The 22,268-nt window shown below is 36.1% G+C and overlaps 1 protein-coding gene across 2 annotated transcripts in view; it reads right to left on the bottom strand.

Annotated features, from left to right (window-relative positions):
- SLIT2 (slit guidance ligand 2) overlaps positions 1-22,268 on the bottom strand; it is a 305,490-nt gene that overhangs the window by 72,493 nt on the left and 210,729 nt on the right. Inside the window, exons 10-16 of one of the 2 annotated variants that reach the window (XM_037530425.2) lie at positions 17,229-17,300; positions 16,672-16,743; positions 9,329-9,400; positions 5,540-5,683; positions 5,264-5,427; positions 4,319-4,342; positions 715-865 (exon numbers count right to left, since the gene is read on the bottom strand). In XM_037530425.2, coding sequence (XP_037386322.2) covers positions 715-865; positions 4,319-4,342; positions 5,264-5,427; positions 5,540-5,683; positions 9,329-9,400; positions 16,672-16,743; positions 17,229-17,300 — 699 coding nt within the window. The remainder of the gene's footprint in view (positions 1-714; positions 866-4,318; positions 4,343-5,263; positions 5,428-5,539; positions 5,684-9,328; positions 9,401-16,671; positions 16,744-17,228; positions 17,301-22,268) is intronic. The other variant, XM_037530427.2, reaches the window with a different exon arrangement.

The following is a 22,268-nucleotide window of genomic DNA, read 5'->3' as shown; positions in this document are numbered from 1 at the left end:
GTCTTATGATTATAAATAAGAGCATAGCACATACACACAATTCAACAAACAAATACAGCACCTATTATGTGTGAGGCTCTGTGGTAGGCTTATGAATACAGGTGCAATCACAGTCTGCCTTTTCAAATTTTCCTACTATCTTCTATGCTATAGGCTGTTCAGTAAAACAAACAAACAAACAAACAAGCAAACAACAAAAAAAAACTACCCTCTGTTCTTTCATGCCTGATAGTCATGAAATCCTTCCACCCAACTGTGAGTCAATGAGTAGTAAAGCAGATCAAAAAGAACCCTCTGGTTGAATTCATAATAAATATATTCAAAATGGTGATGCCTAAATTACTTTATTTGATTGTTATAAAGATGAAATATGTTCAAAAATCTATTGAGTCCTCAGAAATGGGCGTGGGTCTAAGTAACACCCAAGAAATACATGTCAAGTGAATGTTCTTCCCTAAGCAGTATTATGAGCTAATGCAAACTTCGAGAAGCTAATTAACATCTGTGGTTGTATATTGGGCCAGAATGATGAAGTATGATAGCCTCTAATCTATTTTTGCACAAAGAAGAGTTATGCCAATGTGTGTTCATGAAGATTAATGCAATGATTGAGCCTGGAAGGCCAAGACAAAAATTCCAGCGCAAAATTCCAGTGCTTACTGATGCTCCCATTCCCTCCCTCCCATCTGGGATTTTGTCGGGAGTTGAACTTACAGCTCTGCAGTGTACTGGGGAATGTGGTCTGGGATCTTGGTGAGTTTTTGATTGGAGCAATCTACAGTGGTCCCTTCACAGCGGCACTTTTCAGGGCAAGCCAAGTCTGCAAAGCAGTCCCCACTTAATTTTGATCGATAATCTTCTGTACCTATTGAGGATTCAAGTCAAAAAAGAAAGGATACTGAGTGGAAAGGTTAGAATAGTTGTTAATTTGTAGGAAGAAGAAAGTAAGATAACTATAGATTATGCAGCAGGGAGACAACTTGGGGAATTTTGGTCAATGGATGTCAGGAGAGGGTTAAAACAAGGGCTTGGAATTTGCTGGAAAAAAGAGTAACCAGATTCACAGGACAGGAAAACATTCATAGAGTTGAGCTTTTCACAGCTGTACTTTCTGCTGATCCAGTGATGAGCCATTCTAGCCTATCACACGATGGCTATTCGTTGTTAAAAAGTTGATTTTTTTTCTCTGAGTCGAGAATTTTAAAATGTGTCCAGTAATAAACATCGTCCTAGATATCATTTTAAATCAGGGCTTTCAAGGCAAATAGATGTACTCAGGTTTTAAAATTTTCTATGGACTTTTATTATTCTCTCCCTCTCACATAATCTTCAGAAATGCCTAAAAAGCCCTCTTTTTTTATTTGGATTTTATAAAAAGAGACAAGTAAATCCTGATTTAAGCCTCAGCAGCTTGTCATGCTGTAGAAAGCTGCGTGACGTTCCATGGTGCTTGACGGAACCATGTTTTACTCATACCTGGCAACCACATGGTTAGATCAAGCACAACAGAAAATCTCGCTACATAATCACTACACCATCCACTAGGCCAAGGGGAAGACCGAGAGGGAAGATGAAGGAAGCAGGAGAAAAGCTACAGACGTTCTGGAAACATAATACTGTTTACATGACATGCATTCTTCCCGCAGAAGGTTTACGACCATAGTAAGAGTATTACTACCGAAGATTTCCTGGAAACACAAAGAAGGGGCTATACGGAAAGATGTCTCCACGGTTCCTCAGAACTGCAGAATGGAAACAACAGCTTTCGGGAACAACATCCGGGAAGAAGTTCAAGGTGAGCTACAAGGACAACAGAGAAGCTCAAAAGATCTGTGGTTTCTTCTTGGGGGAAAAAAAAAAGGTGCAAGAGACTGAGACTAGAAGAAGGTACAGCAGGATTGAAAAGGGAGGACATTATGTTTCAGATCAGACACATTTACTTACAGCCAAAATGGTGAATTCCTGCAAAAGTAAAGATCACCAAGAAGGAAAAGAAAGACAGAGCAATCCCAGTTTAGAATAATATGCATTTATATATATCTTTATAAGTAAGGTTTCTTCCTTCTTTCCTTACTATGGCAATTATAAGGGAATAGCATGAAATGACAGGGATTGTCATGCTTTGTCAACTTTCATAATAATTCTTGGAAGCATAGTGGTCTTATAAGAAAAGCAGTGGCATACAAGATGCATAGCACAAATTAAGTTCATGTCGATTCCTTTAAAAGATGAACTCTCTGCAAGATAGATTTTCTTTTGAGTTATCACTGCAATATCTGGAATTCCATAGAGCATGGTGGCAGGCAAGTAAACATGTACAATTAAGTGATAAACGAATCCTGGAGCTCTTCAAGGACTATCGTTAGCACACTGGATGAGTCCTTAGGTTGGGGCTTACATGTTTTTAATGACTTTTCCACTTTATAAATCATGTCACTTACTGGAAATGGAATCAGAATCTCCTAAGAAGCCTGCAAAGCTGAAAATAATAGTTTCACTACATTTGGCAATTAATGCCACACAGCATTATTGCGCTCTGTGTTGTGTTGTGGTTTAAGATGTAGCTTTAAACGTGCAATGAGCAAATACTGGAACAAAGTACATTAAGTATCTTACATTTAAAATAATCTGCATTGAATGCAATGTTAATAATGCTTATTTTGGATTGGCTTTTTATGCAGGCTCAAATTTTAAATAAAATTCTGGGGGAAAAAGTGAGTGGAAGTCCAAAGAATTATTTTGAGTTCTCACTTGTATAATTATTATTTGAAAATACATAAATTCAATGATCAGAAACCGACAGTTAAATTATGATGTCTGATATAAAAGACATTTTCCAAAAACTATTTTGGTTGCTATCCATAAGAAGGCAAAATTGTATTAGAATTTATTTAAAAAAACCTTTATTTTCTTTATTTGGTGAACTGGAACTCTTAGTCTCTAAATTGTTAATAAAACATTTAAATATAATAGAGTGACTAATTTGGTAACATCTATATTAAATGTAATTTTGGGGTTTATGTCATACTAATATATTTATTCTGTGGGTAGTCTGGTGTTTAGAATATGTTTTTTTTTTTTTTCCTGAGTAAGTAATAGCTGTCAGATAACTGTTTAATAATTGGGTAAAAATAATGAATTCTAAAGACCAATAAAGATCACCAAAAAAGGTCAATCAATTGTTCTTTTCAACATGTTACCTCTCATGCAGTCAATGCTAACATATAAAATATTATTGGTCATTCCATCTCAAAATAACTACTAAAAAATCTGTTAAATGCACAAATTATTCAAATTAAAATTTAATACTGGCAAATGATAATAGAGGCCAAAATAGAGACTAAACCCAGGGCTCTTTTTCAGAAAATAAGTATGGTTTGTAGACTAATGCTATAGAAATAACTTTTTATTTATAGCTGTTAAAATGTCATATGGAATATACCCAGGAGATATTATAACTAGTCAATTACCAACATATATTTTTATATAAAGGTTTAAAACAAACAAGGCAAGAGGCATTTTACACAATTGGCAGGCAAGGAAAAATTAAGTAAAGAAACATATTTCAGAGAGCTAGTTCTAGAATCATCAGCCTTAACAGTGTTAAAGCTGTAAGGGTAAAACTTTTCCATCACTTCACTAGCAACATTTCAGTCAGCTACTTCTGATGCTTTCAGCAGGAATGTTCTGGGAGTTTATAGTGTGACTCCAGGTAAGTAAGGGTGTGAAGTCACAGGCAACTGACAGCTGCTTCTTTTCGATAGAGAGGGAAGCAAAAGGAAGCCAAAAAAGCAAAAAGGGACACATTTTTAATATGAAAATGTATCTGAAAAGTGAGTCTCCAGATTGGAGATGCCAGTCTCTGCGTGGTGACTGATTTCATGTAGAACTAGCTCTTTGACAATAGAAAGGCCTCTGTCTTTAAAACCAGCTCAATAAGCTAGATTTTAAAAACAGTTGGAAAGGTCAGATATACAACAAAAAGAGAGAAAAAGATTTAAATAGAAAGCCATAGGTTCAAACATTTTAGTTATTGTGATAAATTTTAGCTCATGTGCCAAAGTGAGAGAGAGGAAAAAAAAAAGTGGGCGTTTAATAATAATGTATATATGTTTAATATCAGAAGCTGCATGCAAAGGTCAGGTTTGTTTTTTTTTTTTTTCAGGAAACAGCTACAAATGATCTATGCAGAAGGAAATCTAGCTACAAGAGTACCCACTGTACTTTCAAAAGCATGCATATCAAAGTCTCAGGAGCTACAGTTTATAAGGTGAGGAAAGGGTGTCTGCAGTTAGTCCTACTACCGAGCAAAACCTACCTGGAATGAAATACTGCTCTTTAGCTAAATAAAAAAAGAGAAAAAAAATAGAAGATGCACCTGAATGTCAGCAAGCAGAGATATGAGTTATATTAGATTAAGAATGAACTAAAGTTACTATAGATAATTAAGTGAAAAATGTCTATTCACAGCAGTGGCTGAAGTACAATGTACAGTGAGTAGTAAATCTAGAACCATGGACAATAAACAGCTTTATTTTGATATTAGCTTTTTAGTATGAATTAACTGCCGAATGTGAAATATGCCTGGAATAGTCAGGTTGCAGACTACGAAAAATACATACAATGCATTCTCTCATAAGAAAATGAAAAAGATTAGGCCATAACACACAGTGAATTTCAATGAAGGGAGCTTTCTACTTAATATTGGTACAGTGACTCTATATTTAGCCTATCATAAATAAATGTAATGGCCCCCAAATGTTTAAAGATGGTCTTTTAAGAAAAAAAAATAGTCACAATGCCAAATAAGAGAATGCAAAATGAAAAGTGGCATCTAGGGTGAGAAATAAAAGATCAGGGTCATCTCCCCTCTACCTTGTAAAGTCTCAGTTCATTTTCTGAAGAAATGATTGATTACCTGAAGTTGCTCACTGGAGAATGATACAGTAAACACGAGATTTAATAGGCTGAAAGGACATTCTGAAAGATCTAAAATCTCCCGTGGAGTTTGAACCACGGGAAGAGAGTATGAAATATCCAGGCATTGTTTTCTCTTGGCTGGTAGCCTACTTCTGCTGGATAGAGCATTAAACTGTTACCTAGAGAAGTGCTATGAAGATATGAATTGTTCTCTCTACTTTTTCTTTATGGACTGAAGGATAAAAAATTCTACAATCTTTGGTAATTCAGTGGCAAGCCTAGGTCTCACGTAACCACTATTTTTGGGAGCGCTGGGGAAAGGCCACGCGAAGGCAGAAATTACCTGAACAACGGAATTTCTTGCTTTTGATCTGTCCGATTCTTTTGTTTGCCAGACGCCGGGGGCTGGTGCAGCGGGCACCGCTGGTCTCGATTGGGTTGGTATGGAGATAATCCGCCAACCACTTGAGATGGCAGTCACAGATGAAGGGGTTCTGGGCCAAATGCCTTTCAGAAACACACACAGGACACTTTTATACATGACTTGCAATGGAATCAACTCTCAAATTCAAAGTGAAAATGAGCATCATCCAATTTGGCCCACTTCAAGCACACATACATTGTCTGGATGGCCCGGAGAGGCGAAAAGGTCCCCTTGGCGATGGTCTGGAGCTTGTTGTCATATAAGGACAGAAGGTTCAAGTTGTGCAGGTCCTGAAAGGCATCTACCCGAAGGCAGTTTATCTTGTTGGCATTCAGTAATCTGTTTGATCAAACAGTTGTAGAATTAAAGTGTAGCATCTCATTAATCCACCTTCACCATTCAGTGCTTCTTGAGAAAACCCAATCAAGAAATAGATTTCTTTTAACCATAGCACTAACATTTTGTCAAAATTTAGGTACCAGGGACAGAACTGGGATGATGCCTGATGTATCAAGGGACCTGTGGTCTAATGAATGCCTAAGTCTAGTGGTACTTGTACATTGATCCATTAAACTTATTAATTCTATTCTACAGAAGGTTCAGATTTAGAGCAGGAGATAATGACAGGTGAGACCTAGCCTCTGCTGTCCAGGATACCATCCAAATATCACAAGATTGGATCCTCTCATGTCACTCCATGAAAAAGAAATGTTCTTAAAACAGCAGGCCACAGAGATTCTCCTAGAATTCACATCAGATATGCTACTGCTCTTGGCAGGAGTTTCTCAGTGATCCTGCAATGTGCAAAACTACACACGACTTCCAGTTTATGGGGTAAACTGAGTCCCTACAATCGCCTGGAGGACCCTGTAGGTTCCTTGGTGCCTCATAGACCTGCCATCTTCAAGTTCTCTCCTCCCAGCTAGTTCAGCTCCAGCCACACAGGCCGCACACTGGTCTACCTTCCCCAGTGCGTAGAATGTTCTCCCCGCTGTCTGCCTTGCGCTTTGCCTTTTTCTAAGCCTGCTGTAATCTGGTCTTCTCAAGTCTGCCCTGACCTTGCTCTTAAATGCAGTCAGACAGTCTTTGCCCTGCCTCAACCTATCACTCTCAATTCCTTTAGTTTGATCTACTTTTTCTATTAAGTGCATATTTCCTTCTGCAATATATAGGATTTCTATCTTTATTATGTTACTGCTGTCATTTGCAGGTTCCTTCCCCCAACGACACCCCAGACAGCAGGGATATTTGTCTACCTTGTTCCCTGATAGTTCCATGTGCCTGGCACATACTTTATGCCCAATCAATATTCACTCTTGAACGGATAATCTGCATTCCTCTTGGAGTGACACAGAACATGGCCATATTCAAGGCTCTCGAAGTATGTTAGAAATAGCCATTTAATGTGGTTTAGCACAATATCCCATTAACTTATTTTTTTCCTCTTTCAATATTCTCAGTCCATATTCTTTGGCACTGGCGTTTTCAGATCAAACTTGGGCCGGCAACATTCTTACTGGACATATGTGATTGAGTCTAAGCTTTCATTCATGCTCACCCCTGGGAATATACTTGCCCTGCTCTACACTTTTTTCCACTTTCTTGCTTATTATCACAGATAATAAGATATCACAGAAAATAGAGACTTTTCCAGGACACAATTTCCACCCAACTAAAAGAGTCCTCTCTCCAGCCCCAAAGGTATCATACAGTTCAACCTAGTCTTGTCACCTGTTTCATTTAGGTCCATTGATTTCTACAAAGGCTATGAAGTCTCCATCGGAAGTGATTTTTTTTTTTTCTGGGGGTAAGGCGGATACCTTCCTCCATCATCATTAAGTTCAACGCTGTGATACTTAGGATTTTAATAAATATTTAGTTAGTAGTGCCAAAAATGTGCGCTATGTGATTTGGGTTATATGAGTTAATATCTAACATTGAGAAATACTATCTCTTCTGACCACAAAAATATCTATCTTTGATTAATATAGGGAATTCCAGTTTTCCTTGCTGACTTTTTTAGGAATTCCATGCACATGAAATCTGTGATTTCCTCTTGGTGATTCTCATGAAAATACTTTTTTAAAATCCCCCTGTAAGAGCTATAGTTTTTTTTTTTTTTTTTTTTTTTTTTTGGATCTCCACAACAGTTTCTTACAGTTTCTTAAAAGCTTAGAGGCCTAATTTGAGGTCTGCACTGATTAATCTCTTATCTCTCCATACCGACAGCTCTGTATTACATCAGCTAACTGAAGAAAGGCGCTGGAGAGCAAAATAATTAGGACAAGGAGAAAGTAGGAAGCCTGAGGACAACTGGAAAATGTTTTGAGCATTTTGTACTTAACTTTAAATGTATGTGGCCCAAAAAAATTATGGGGGCGGGGCGATAAGAAACTGGTACCTTCTTTTCCTGTTGTCACCTGCCTGCTCCCAATACCTCATCATTTCAAGCAGATCTGAGATGCTTAACCTAGCCAAGTTCTCAGATAACTTTCAAGAGACACTCATATCCTTTTAGACCTGGCAGGCTGAAGTATTGGATCTTAATCTAGAGATACAGCATTATTCTGAGGGACTGAGCTGGCTTTTTAAGTAAGGCTTAGCTACATGTAGACCCCAGGGTCTCTTAACACGTTATGTCAACTATCAATAGATGTGTGGAAATGGAAAGAAAGTGCCATCCTGAGAGTTGGTACCAGGCAGGATAGTGGGAGCAAACGATCCCAAGTCAATGACAAGGAGAATAATGCTAAGGAAGACTAGAAGAATGACAGAGACATAAATAACAAGTAGGCCCCACTTGGCTATAGTATCGAGCTACACCTGTGATATATATAGAACAATTACATTAAATTTCAGAAAGAATATTTGCTAACTCCATTGCAAGGCTTACAAAGTAATTTGAAACTCAATGTCATTAGGTCACAAAGGTCAATATTTATCACTCCTCATTGTTCCTTTATAAAATCAATGTATTGGATTATGCGGTATTAAAGAGAGAGAGAGAGGGTGGAGGGAAGCATGGAGGGCACTACACAAACTTAAATACTTTTATTAACAATTTGTTGTGTGTGTCTATATATGAGAAGTAAGTTGAGATATAAAATATATTGCTGGGTGATGAGAAATGTTTACAATGTGGGTAATAGTATGCAATTATGATCATGTTTATTAAACAAGAAAAGTATTTAAAGAGTTTGTGGGATCAGGGATACATTTTTACCAAAGAAACAGTAATAACCCTAATGTCAACAAATGCATATACCTGAAAAAGAAAATAACATTGGGAATTTAAGATTTTTAAAATAGGCTGACCGTGAACTAGTTAGGAGAAGAAATGGCAGCATACTTATCTTGTTTTCCACAATTTTAGGCCTTGTGTGACCCAAATCAGGACTCTGATACATGTTTGGTGATTGGAACAGAATTTGGTGACCCAGTAGATTAGCATATTTTATGTTAGATTAGCATATTTTAATTTTCTTTATATTTCCTACTGTCTGACCAGCATAATCTTGGAAGACATAATCCAGGGATTTATTGATAATTCTTTTACTGAAGACTAGTATGAATATCTCAGCTGTGTTCTGGCCTACTGCCCCCACTTTTATGCTGGGGAGCAGTTTTAGCACTGCTCCTGCAGGTTCTTTGGACAAAGATGGGTAAACAAATCACACTCCTTTCTGACTACTGTTAATTCAAAAAGAGAATATTCACAAAGAGCAGGGATTGGACAAGCTTTAAATGATAGGATGCAGACATTTACGCTGGCGTGGAAATGAAAGATTGAAACAACTTCAAAATGTTGTCCCTTCAAATGAATAACCATCGTTAATGTGAGCTCCACCAAACTAATTTTTTCCATTTCATTAAACTATGTTATTTTGGGTTGACTATTTCTGAAGTCTCTGTGTAATAAGAGATGGTACACTGACCACAACATAATACTTAAGTTCAGCAGATAAAAAATAATCAGATACTCACAGTAGCTGTAAGGAAAATAGTCCTTCAAATAAACTTTTTGGGAGTTCTGTGATTTTATTTCCATAGAGGACACTGAAAAAACATAATTTAAATTAAAAAAAAAATCAGACACCAAACCAGCATACCAAATTCATCCAAAACATATGTATTTGGGTATATGGGAGGTTAGTAAGAACCCTGTAACTCATGAAAGTTATAGTCAGTAAACAAATTTCAATTTGCAATTTTTTTTTTTTTTTTACTGATTACAGATCAAATGTATGCTTACTGTAAAAAGTTCGGAAAATATAGAAAAAAAAGAAGCATAATATAAATGACATTAGCTTATATTATAATTGTATGATCCTTTCAAAGAAATGTCCACTATTAAAATGCCATGTTTCTTTACACACACCACACACACACATTCTCTCTCTCTCTCTCTCTCTCTCTCTCTCTCTCTCTCTCTCTCTCTCTCACACACACACACACACACACACACACACACAGGGTTCCTAGGTAATGAAGGTTTACTGTATATAAGAAAGGAGAACACTAAGTGTAGAATCTATTGCTCATTAAATGGATGGATTTGGGGCTTATCATTTTGGTAAACAGAAGTGAAAGGAATCTACACAGAGATAAGGTTTTTGCTTGACATACATATGTGTGCTTAAGAAATGTTAGATCTGTGAAGACATTAATCATTAATACTAACACAGGGAATTTCTTCAATGAACAGTCCTTGTGAAACATGAATAGGAATCTTCACCATCTCTACCTGTGATCAGTTGCCAAGTGATCAGTTACGAAGTGATCGTGACCCAGCCCCTTCAGTACACCTGGCGTCCACTACAGGCTTTGGCAGGTAGTGACATTACAACATTGATGAGTGAAATGAAGACAAATTAGCAGGGGGGAAATTAAGGAATAAATTAACAAAAGGGATGAATAGGGGAATTTGATTGACAAGCAAATGGAAAGGGACTCATCATGTTGCCTATTAATAATAGGTCCATATGCAATAATGCCTATCTGTTTTAGCCCACAAAATAGGAGACCACAGTGATGTGTAAAAAAAGGTAGAAATTATATATTTAAGGGAACAATTTTGACATGTCAAAACTCATAAAATGTTTATATTGCACTTTTACTCTTAGGAAGTTATGAAAATAATCAGAGACAAATGCAATATTTATATATAAAATGTTAATCATGGCATAATCATGACAGTGAACATTTAAGTGCAAATAAAATTTTTCCAAATCCCATACAAGAGAATGGGTTAAAATACATATTTCAAATTCATAAAAAACATGTTGTGGAGAATAGTGACATGAAAATGTTCATAATATAAATTACGTTGAGAAAATGTAAGATAAATGTGTCTACTGCAGTATGATTTCAATTTTGTTAAGAAAAATACATACATGTCTAAATACACAGGCAGAAAGTGGAAAATATCTGGATGGTCAGTGATTTGCCATCCAGAGGTCATATGAATTTGTGTCTGTATTTTTCTTTATTTTCATAGTTTTTCTCAAAGGAAATATATCACTTTGAAAATGAGAAAAAACTTTGGGGGAAGAAATAAATACGTAAACTTGAAAGCTAAAGTGAGACTCAAAATAATATATTTGGCAGCAGTACCTGATTTCTGTTAGAAAAGGAGGAAAATAACAATACAAGAAAGATGAGTAAGCGTGAGAGGAAAGCTGTTTCCTTTTAAGACATCAGTGAGTAGTGGAACAAATATAAAATATGAAGAAAATCCTCAAGGGAATCAATAAAACTGCACGCTATGTTACATTAAGTAAAAAGACATTCCACTTGTATATATTCCAGTGGTACAATTATAAAGAAAAATTCATATGTATTGAATATCGATGCTTTTTAAAAAATGTATGTTGATTAGAGAAGTAACAATGAAAAAAAGAAATCAAAGAATAAAATAAAGAATTCCAGAGCATCAGGGTCAAGGGGGTAAGGGAATTAAAAAACAAGAACAGGGCCTCCCTGGTGGCACAAGGGGTTAAGACACAACCTAGAGGCTGTTTGCATCCACTGCAGCATGAGTTCAATCCCTGGCCAGGGAGCTACCCACATGGTGCAGCAGACCTCTCCTGACTCGCCCGCTGCTCCCCTCAGCAGTGTGTTTCAGTCAATCTGCCTGTTATGCTCCCCACTCTGTCTCTGGTGAGTCCTCTCACGCCTCACACCTCTGGTCTCTACCCCAGATCTTGTATGCATGAATAAAAATGAATCTTTAAAAAAAAAAAGGCAAGAACAAATTTATCTGTAAGATGAGGAATAACTAAGAGGCAGGCTTTAGGAACACAAATGAGTAGACCAAGATGGCTTCCATTCAATCCCTTCATTTCACAATAGATATGAGACACATCTTACGTGCCAGGAACTTTGCCAGGTTCTAAGCTTGGTGCCCAGTTAAACTGAAGCCAACATTATGATCAAATGTTTGTTATCTGTCCATGTCCCAGGCACTGGTAATACAGAGATGAGTAAGAAAGGGCTCAGAGAACAACAGCAACCCAAAGGGCGATTTTGAATACTGAAGGGATTTTGTAGTTTGAATCTACTGAGATTTAACCGGAAATGAGGTGCACATAAATTGTGAAGTATGCACACAGAAATAAGGGGGTGAACAGTCTCAGTATCTTCTTCCTTTGGGATTTTTCTTCAAAGGTTGGTTCAAATAGCATGGAGGAAGGACTGTTGAAGAGATGAGTCATGTTACTGTTGCAACATTTTTTCCCTAATAAATCATTGTTTTCTTTAAGATCATGTCAAGAGAGGTAGGTGATTATTGTCAGTGAGACAACTTCAGCACACAAGTGGAAAAAAGGATGCAGGCAATGTACCCGTGTAGGCGTTTTCGGGTAGAGGGGCTATCAATCATAAAAATATTATAATAAAAATGCTTCAGAGATGTGATGGGAATGAGATGTCTCCACAAAGAGGCCTGAGTAGTTTACTTAATCACAGTGCAATCAAAATGGTAGCCAGGAAAAAGGAGTTAAAATATAAAACATTCAAAGATGAGGACAAAGACATTGGACCATAGTCAAGAAAACAGGGCCAAAAGCTATAAAAATGAGGGAAAGACATGTCATCTCATAAAGATATAAACGACAAGAAGACCAGTGAGAATTTGTGCTACAGTTATAAGAGGGAAAGAAAATGTAAAAAAGAAATTGAAAGATAAAAATGAATTCAGCTGAAAAGAAAATAAGTACATGAGGGATTTGTATACTATCATTCAAATGCCAAGAGTGACAAATTGGGTTGCTTCTCCATAGTTGTCTTATGCATGGCTTATATTCAGCACATTGCACGGTGTACAACTATGCTGATAGAGCTATTTTTATCAACCTTTGGCACAACAGGGAAATATTAAGGTAGCTCTTGTAACTGCTACTTGAAGAAAGGGCAAGAATGCTAAATCCAGTTTCACCCTGATGAGTTTCAAGATTATGAGAGTAGGATATATATGGCCGGTCTTTGAATTGTCCTATCTTTTTGGCAGAAGACAGAATTCTGATGAAGAGAAGTAAGTCCAAAATGGAAATGTGCTCAATGGCTCCCATGAAAAAGATGCAATAGTCAGCCTTGACCAAATAAGTGTGAGAGAGCTAGCCTTACAAATGAAGATAAATGTATGTTTGAGAATTAAGATACTAAGCAGCTTTTAAGAGAATCCATTAAAGAGAAAATAGAGGATGCTCCATGTTCCTTTTTACTGCCAACCAGTAGCAAACGCCAAGATACTAAACAAGAGATGAACACCTGTCCTAGAAAAGACTAGAAAATGCAGCCATCAAGTCTGGCAGTGGAGATGTGGTTGGAATTTGGGAGCTAGTAAGGGAAGCAAAGAAATCAGAAGTGATCTACAATCTTTTTCAAAGAACACATGGGGAAAAAAAGGGAAACAAGACCATGGTCTGAGGATCTTGGGCATAAAATTTCTCTGGAATGAACACAATCCAGGCACATATAAATTAGTAAATAATAAGGACAAGAGTTTGCTGCATCTAGGTGATTTGTTGGCTCTTGAATATTTCCGCTGTTTTAACAAAACCAGTTGGGTAATAAGTGTACCCCCAGGATAAGGCCCAAGGAACTGCTATCTTTTCAGTTATGTGCCTAGGAAGTGTTAAAGCCAGTATTTTTCTAAAGTCGTCTAGTGTCCAAAGATAACCCACTGTGCCACTGTATCTCTATGACATCCTATTTCATTAATGTGAAGGGAGGTTTCCAACTTGTAAATGGAAAACAATTAAAATGTTTATGGACAATGCTAAATAAACTAGTATGTACTGAGTTGTTAGGAAATTACTATTAAATATTGCAGAAATTTTGTTGATGTCACAGTGAGAGCAATAAAATGTCCTGAGGACAAAATGGTTCAATATATGCACATCTTCTGAATGATGATAACTTGTTAATAATATGTAACATGTTAATTAATAAAATATATTAATATATAATATAATGTTATGTAATAGTGTAATAAAATTAAAATATTCATAAAATAAATGCTAATGCATTTATTTAATAGAACTTTATAAAATATTCAACAAATCAAATCCAGCTTTCTCTAAAATACACTATTTTGGTAATTAAATAACAAACATTTTAAATAAGATGCAGTGGAGGTATTTAGCATCCTATCATCTTTAAATATTTTCCCTTTTTAACAAATAGAGTAATTCAATGAAACTGGCTCTCTACTTGAGTTTGTAATTTCAGAAAGACATGGTAATTAACCTATCAGGTTGAAGAGAAACTAGTGTAAGTGCAAATTTGATTTTAAAAAGAAGCACAGTTCTTGCAGTTGTCTACACACTCCAGAGTCCCCTCACGTCTATGTGGCTCACTATTAGTGTCTCCAAGACCACGCCTTTCCAGAGAACCTATCAACACATTACACTCCTACCCCTTGGCCACATCCTAAACCAACCATATTTCTCCCTTACTTTAGCTTCAAATATCTGCTCCCCACCAGCCACAGTGGTTTATTTATTTTTAATCTTTCTTGAAACACCAGGTGCCCAGCTATCACAGAGCCCAGGATCGAGCTGCTCTTTCTGCTCTATCTGCACAGGTCACTGCTATGATTTGAGTCTTCAGTCCTTTGCCAGATATCCTTTTCTTGGGAGGAGCTTGTTGATTCAAAATATTTTTTTTAATTTGTAATTCTTTAAAATGTCAGCATTCCCCTCCCTGGCCTTTTTTCATCAGATCTACTGAGAGCATTTTTTCATCAGATCTACTGTGCTGTTTGCCTATTATCTGGTTATCATGGGTCCAGTGCCACGAGGGAGGGGTTTTGTGTTTGTCCACTGGAGCTTCTTCAATCTTGACTAGTACCTACCACACACAGAGGCTTCACACACTATTCCACATTCCTGTGGAAAAGCAGACTGTAGGTCAATGGACAGGACTGCTGTCATTCTGTGTGGTGCTAACAGATTTTATGTAGGTGAGAAGTAATCTTTGGAAGGTCCATTCAAAATGTGAACACAATGAGGAAAATGATACCAGGTCAAACACTTGGACTTGCTCTAAGACAGCCCAGCTATTTGATTCTCTCCTAGGCTGTGTCCCTCGCAGGGCTTGCTATGGTTACCCCAACTTCTACAAAACAGTTCCCACTCTACTATGCACTGCTGTTTTGAACGACAATGTCTCAGACTGAAATGTAACTGCAAAGGAAAGATCATGCTTTTCTGCAGTTTTCCAAAAGAACTATGTGACTCACAGCTGTGATCACGAAGATGCAAATGCCAATTCAGCAAGCATGTTCTTCTACACGTGCTATTTCATTTCATTTTTATTTGCTACTAGTTTATTTATTCAGTCTACTACATAACATTTTATAATAATTCATTATAACTATATTTACCTCAATACATATAATCTATTGTAATAAAGGGCAGTATATTCTACTTATTATTTCCTTTAGTTTGCTTCTGATTATTATTTATTTAATTTTCACAATCACACAATTGTCAATTAAGGCAATAGAGCTTCATAATAAAGTACGCAAGCGAGCAGATATAAATAAAGATTTCTCTACCCATTCCTGTCTTCCTTTTCTTTGAGGTGCAGACACTTGACAAACCAGGGACTTGTATATGGACTTGAATTTTGCTCTGTTCTTCTGGACCTTTTCTATCCCACATTAAATACTATTATTGTCCAGGATGGACTGCACAGCACTTTACGGACAATCTGATGGGGAGAGGTACTTGAGTTTTGTACTGAACTTGGTTATTATAGAATCTGACAACCCACCCTGAGAGCAATTCATGACTGCTCTCTATATTTCCTGCCAACAATTGTTCCTCTGGTCTTGGACTTACTCTGGTTAAAAAAAAAAAAAATCCCAAGACAAAAACCAAACAAAATGAATCTCTGCACATATTGCAGGAGAAGTGACAGTTTTCTACTTTCTTTCTTCAAGGAAACATGTATCTTTCTGACCAGATACCTATGTGCACAGGTGGGTGTGCCCCCAAGTCCTTCCCTTAGTATGAGTGAGCAGAAACTGTTGAGCTGGGTCCTGTGTTGGTGCACTGTGGGATTCCACCGGGACTTCAGAATCCCTCAACCTCTGAGCTAATTTACATCAATAAGGGCACTTGCCTTGGCGTCAACTCTACAAGCAAACCAAAACCACAAACATGCTCACCTCTATTTTCTAACTTAAAAATTAAAATTGGAAATAAAACTCACTTTGCTTGGTAGATTCTTGAAGATTTCTTCACCAGTGGGAGGAGTAACAGTTTTATCCATTTATTTTAGAACTTCTTTAATTTATATAGTTATCTCCCTGAAAGTCCTTTTGACATTAAAAAGCTGTCATACTTTCTTTATCTCTGCTCTTTGAGATTAAAGCTGGCTCTTTCACGAAGGGGATGAGTAGGGAAAAGTAAGCAGCTCTCACTGGTCATCTTTAACTATTCACCTGGCATCATTCTAAAGGGGACTGATACTGTCTCCAGAGACTGGGGCTATCTGTTTAGAGATTATAACGACACTGGTCAGAGTGGTCTAAAATGAACATCTCCTCTTTATTTCCAGAAAAAAAAAAAAAGGCCAATAAAGGGGTTGAGACTTTTGCTCTCAAAACAGCAAAATTATCAAGTCCTAAAATACATACGCCTAAAAATGGGCTGAACGGAGTGATAGGTAGCAGTTCTCCATAAAGATGACACAACTCATTCATGATTAATAGGACATATCATTCACATTAAAAACTTTAAGAAGTATTTACAAATTTAAAAGAACAGAGTCAAGATTAGATGGACGATTGCTCCCCCAGGGATGTGGTCAATACTCACAGCGAATTCAGAGAGCGTAGACCTTGGAAAGCATCTGGTGCTAGTTCCGAGATCTGATTATTGCTTAGGTCGCTAAGATTAGAAATAGGGTTAAATTGAATAGAATGTCAGTGAGATTTACAGCAGGAGAAAGCTATTTATTGCCTTCACATGTTCATTTTACATCTGTCCATACTTTATAAAATTTGTAACATGAAACTTCTGAAGCATCCTAAATTATTTTAAAAATCACACATTTTAATCAATGGTTGGCTAATTGCTTAAATTATTCTCAAAGATGCTTATTTTTGAAAACAGAACAGCTAGACTTGGGTTGCATAAAAGCTGACCACACACAATCAGAGTTGTGTGAATCGTTATGTTAAATGACAAAAAAATTTTTAAGTGCACAGTTTAGCCTTTAACATTAAATAGCATAGAACCTGTCATCAGGCAGGCATCACACTTATATATAATGTGCCAGACACTTAAATCTTCATTCTTAAATGGATGTCATGGTATGGGTGTGACATAGATAATTTAAAAATTACATATATTCCAGAATAGTATTTACTCACATTCGTCTAAGCTTTTTGTAGGGTGAGAAAGCTCCAGGCGGGATGACCTTGATGGAATTCTGTTCCAATCGTCTGCAATGAAAAACCTCCATTTTTAAAAGGCAATGGGAGTGCTCTGATTTAAGCCCAGGATTTATATCATAAAGCAAATGACATGCTCTTCTCGAGTGATATTTTCTTTTTATCCTCAAAAATAATTCAAATTATGGGCCTCCCTGCTGGACTAGGGGTTAAGAGTCACCACTATCACCTTTAAGGCCCAAGTTCGACCCCCGGCCAGGGTGCACAGCAGACCTCTCCTGGCTCGCCCGCTGCTCCCCTCAGCAGTGTATTTCAGACAATATTCCTGTTCTGCTCCCCACTGTCTCTGGTGAATCCTCTCACTCCCTGCACCTCTGGCCTATATCCCAGTTCTTCTATGCAAAAATAAATAAATAAAAAGTCATCTAAAAAAAAGCTGAAATTAGTTGTGCTCTACACATGACTGGGAATAAAAACAAGGAGATTACATAATACAATAAAAATATTCTGATTCTTTGGCATTACTTTAGGTATTATTTTAGGCACTATTTAGGTCTGACATTGTATAAAAAGGAAAACACTTAGAAAGAACTAACTTTTGAAGTACATTTTAATAACCTCAATATCAGTAAGAAAAGTATGTAGTAACAGAGAAGAGAGGTCTAACATGGTTTAGAGATAATTATAACTCTTCCACAAAGGAAATTATTGTTGGGGATTAAATTTTATAAACCTTTTATTTCCTCTATAGAAAGAGTATTATAGGTTGAAATAAAATATGTGGGTTGCAGAAATGTCATTTGAAAGTTCTTATGCGACAAAATCTTCAGTTCTAAATCCATATGTGTTATGGGTATTTTCGGTAAGACTGTCTGGACTCCATCAATTCATTATGTGAATACTGCATATGAAAATGACTGCAGCAAAGTGCATTCATACACAACTGAAGTAATTTTATGATGCACTAAAATCAGAGAGTTGAAAATGACTCTCTGCTATTATCTACTCTATGGTTCTGCTACCAGAGAGTGACAAGATTTTATCCACCCAGCTATGAAAGACACAAAGTTGATTTCATTAAATATTTTCTTAAATATTTCAGTCCAGAAATATTTCAGTCTATCAAGAAGTGTTGGCAATCAGCCTCATTTCTATCCTAATGGATACATTTCTATCTCATTAATACATCCTAATAAACATTTTTCATCCCTTTCCTCACTTCTCTTCTGATCTATATCCCAGTAAACTGACCCCTATGAACCACACAATCCAAGTTCACTTCTCAGCTGGTCCCAGTGAGCCTTGGCCCATGAGAGGCACTGGTGGAATACTGAAAAATGGGAAGAGGGAAGAAGTCAGGATGTTTTCCCCTGCTGTCCCCAGGGATGCTGTCAGCAGGTTCTCATCTCCTTCTGGGACACCACCTTCTTGTGACCTTGGGGTACTATGGCTTCCTAATCTCTCTGTCACCTACTACAGCTGTTTAATTCATTCCTCATACCAATTGTGAGTTCCATTGTCCTTGGATTTAAATAGATACACATTTATGTATTTAAAAAAAACACATCAGGGCCTCCCTGGTGGTGTAAGGGGTTAAAGTCTCAGCACTGTGAAGCTACCCACAGTCACTGCAGCATGAGTTCGATTCCCAGCCAGGGAGGTGACCCACATGGCATAGCAGACCTCTCCTGACTTGCCCACTGCTCTAGTCTGCCTTCTATGTTTTCCCACTCTGTCTCTGGTGAATCCTCTCACTCTCCCTTGCACCTCTGGCTTGAACTCCAGTTCTTGTAGAATAAATAAATAAATCTTTAAAAAAAAAACTATATCAACAGAAAGGTATAAACAAAGACATGCATCTATGTATCCATAATATAAAGGTATATACAAATATATTAGGCACATTTTATATATATGCATAAAATATGTATTGTAAAATATGTATTTGTAGAAGACATATATTATCATTTTTATTGAGTGCAGGTAATCCTTTAAAATGTATGCATTAGCAATATTTAATGGACATCCAATCAAAACAAACACAATATACTTAGTAGGTTAAGGCAAAAATTGGTCTTTCTGATCTCCAAGTCCTCCTCACAGGATCCCCAATTCTTTAACAGTCTCAGCATTCACTCTCTGACCTCATCTTTATGAGCAATGGCTTCTCAATCTCCATTGCTCTTGAACCCCTGTGGCATTTAATATCACTAACAATTCTTCTTCCCTTGGATGTGACACTGTCCTTGGTTCTCACTCTACTTTTCTTTGCAATTTATGGTTTCACTTTTTAATACCCTAAATTGAGTAATCTCAAGTTTCTTGCCCTTTCTCTATCACACAAAGGTAAAATCTCTTCTCTCCCACCTTCAATGCTGCTCATGATATTCTATTCCAAAAAGCAGAAATTCTGCATTCACATTAAAGAAAAAGCTTATTTACAAAACATGAAGGGGAAAAATGAAAATCACCCATAATACATTTGGAATAGTGAATTTTAGAGGTTTTTTTGCACACACATATCTTTTATACAATTGAAGTTTCATTGCATAATTCTGAGTTGCAGTCATTATATCAAATACATGGTGCTAAAATTTTTGGAAGACACTTTTAGCATGTTCATAATATTCAACTATCGAAATGGACTATACATCTTTAATTCTTCCTTATTAGCCATTTTGGTTAATAATAATTTATACAACTTTAATACTGTTCAATTACTTTAAGATAACTGAAGTGTGGCCAGCCTCCTTATGAAGCCTTCCTTTATTTTCTCAGGTATGATTAGTTGTTAGTTTTTCTCTACAGACCCAAGGGCACCCTCTTCTCAATGCCTCTGTTCTTATCTCACTGCAGGCTAATCATTTTTCATTTATCCCTCCTTCACCAGGTTGTTGGCTCCCAAGGGAAATATTTACCCCCAGGAGACAAGAAATTAATCATATAAAATATGTGAATTAGGTATCCAGATTATTTATCTAGGCTTTAAGAAAGGTACTTTTTTCAAGAGTTCTCTGTGTAGCAAAAAACATTTAAATCATCTCACTGTTACATTATTGACCAGAACATTATGAATTGGTGGTTTAAAGACACATTATTTTATTTTTTTTGCCATGATCTATTCTTGCAGTTAGAGTCTAAGAAGTTTAAAATGTAATCAATGAAAATATAGTGAAAATAAGCTACAGATGGAATTCTATTGACCAGAAGACTTTCTTCAACTGTAGGTCAATGAAACCTCATTTCATTTTGTTAAAAATGTTTTCAAAATAATGTAGCACTATGATAAGGAAACAGTAAAAATGTAAGGTACTAATACATTTTTTAATAGAAATGTGAAAATTAGTCTTAAAATTTCCTTTCATAAATAACATTTCAGGTTCCTGAAAATAATATAAAGAACCATAAATCATTCATTCATTCATGCTATAAACATTTAATGGCTACTCTATGCAAGATATTATGGTACATAATTAGAATTCAGTGGTGATTGAAAGCAGACAGGTTCATATTCTCATGGAAGTTTTATTGATAAGCATTTAGTTTTGCAGTTAGATTTCCAAGCTAACCTAAAAACACATTTTTAGAGAGTACTAAATTCTCATATTAATAACATAAACTCACAAATGTGGCCTCACTAATTCTATCATTTAATCTAATTGAAGAGCTTCCTAAGAAACTTCAAATTAACATTTATGATTTTAAAGTCAGAATGTAAAGTACTTGCAGTGATCATCACTCAACTACACTAAGTTTGTGTTTTGTCTACAATTAACTTCACTGATAAATAATCCTACTAAAGCAAACAAACAGATATAAGTGAGACTAGAAGCTGTATGCACATTTATTTAGAAAACACACATTTAAAAAATGTTAAAAAGAATTAATGATGAAATAATATTAAATTGTATATGGAAACAAAATCGTTCAAGCATAATGGAGTGACACAGCATATCCTGTTCATGATTGCAAAGGACTATGACTTAGTCTTCATATTGCAAATCATTTCTTTGTAACATATGGACCAGAAAGCTAAACAGTGACATGTACAATGGATTTGCTTGCTGTTTTTTTAAAATTAATCTATTTACTTCCAACCTTGTTCCAAAAAAAAAAAAGTGTTTGAAATAGAGCTTATATAGTTATTTACATTGACTCAGCAGCTAATTGGTTTTTATGGCAGTCTCAGCAGCCCATTAAGGCAGAACATAATTGCCTCCTTCATTCAAAGAGACAGATTCTAAAGCAACAAAATATTCTACTACTGACAGATGTCAAACAATAAATTTTAAAACATCTCAAAATGTCCATTTTCTCTTCTCTTTCGGAAAAACAACAAACAAAATGGTACTTCCTGTCATTGCTTGGTCTTTAGGACCTCACTCTTCATTACAAGAGCCTTAGGATAAATTTTATAAACTACAAACAAAACATCACAAATGGCGTCCTTTGTCCTACTCTGCAAAGAGTTTGGGAAAGTATTTAAATCAGGTTATAAAAATAAGCAAGTGAAAATGTTAGACTTTTCAGGTAAAGGCTAAAACAAGGCAAGTGAGATTCATTTTCCATCTTTGCTATCCTCTAATCTTCTACTTTAATAGCATAGAATCTGCTGAATTTTATAGAGTGCAAATTTGAACTCATTGTTCCATGAAGAATCTAATTAAAAACATTCCAGGGTTACAAAAACAGATAGCGAGATAACAAAGATAGATTTGCATGCTGTGGATAAAATTCACCATCACTAAGAGTCTTCCATAGTCTGGTCCTTCATCAAAAGAAAGTTTAATATTTTGAATTCAAAGAAAAAATAGATTTAGAAAACTGAATAATGGAAGAAGAAAATTCTAAAATAACACATAGTATAAAGAAGCCTAGGCCTTTTTTTTTTTTTCACGTAAAAGCCTTTTTATCCACAGAAAATATGTAAAAAATTCCAAAATATCCCATCATCGTATGGGCACAATATTCCAATGCATTGATAATGTACACACACATTATACAGTAGTTTGCTGTTAG

This window comes from Talpa occidentalis, unplaced genomic scaffold (genome assembly GCF_014898055.3).
Source record: "Talpa occidentalis isolate TD23 unplaced genomic scaffold, MPIMG_talOcc4v2.1 talOcc4.6, whole genome shotgun sequence".
NCBI lineage: Eukaryota > Metazoa > Chordata > Mammalia > Eulipotyphla > Talpidae > Talpa > Talpa occidentalis.
Note: the sequence above shows the minus strand (reverse complement) of the source record. Positions and strands in the feature narration are given on the sequence as shown.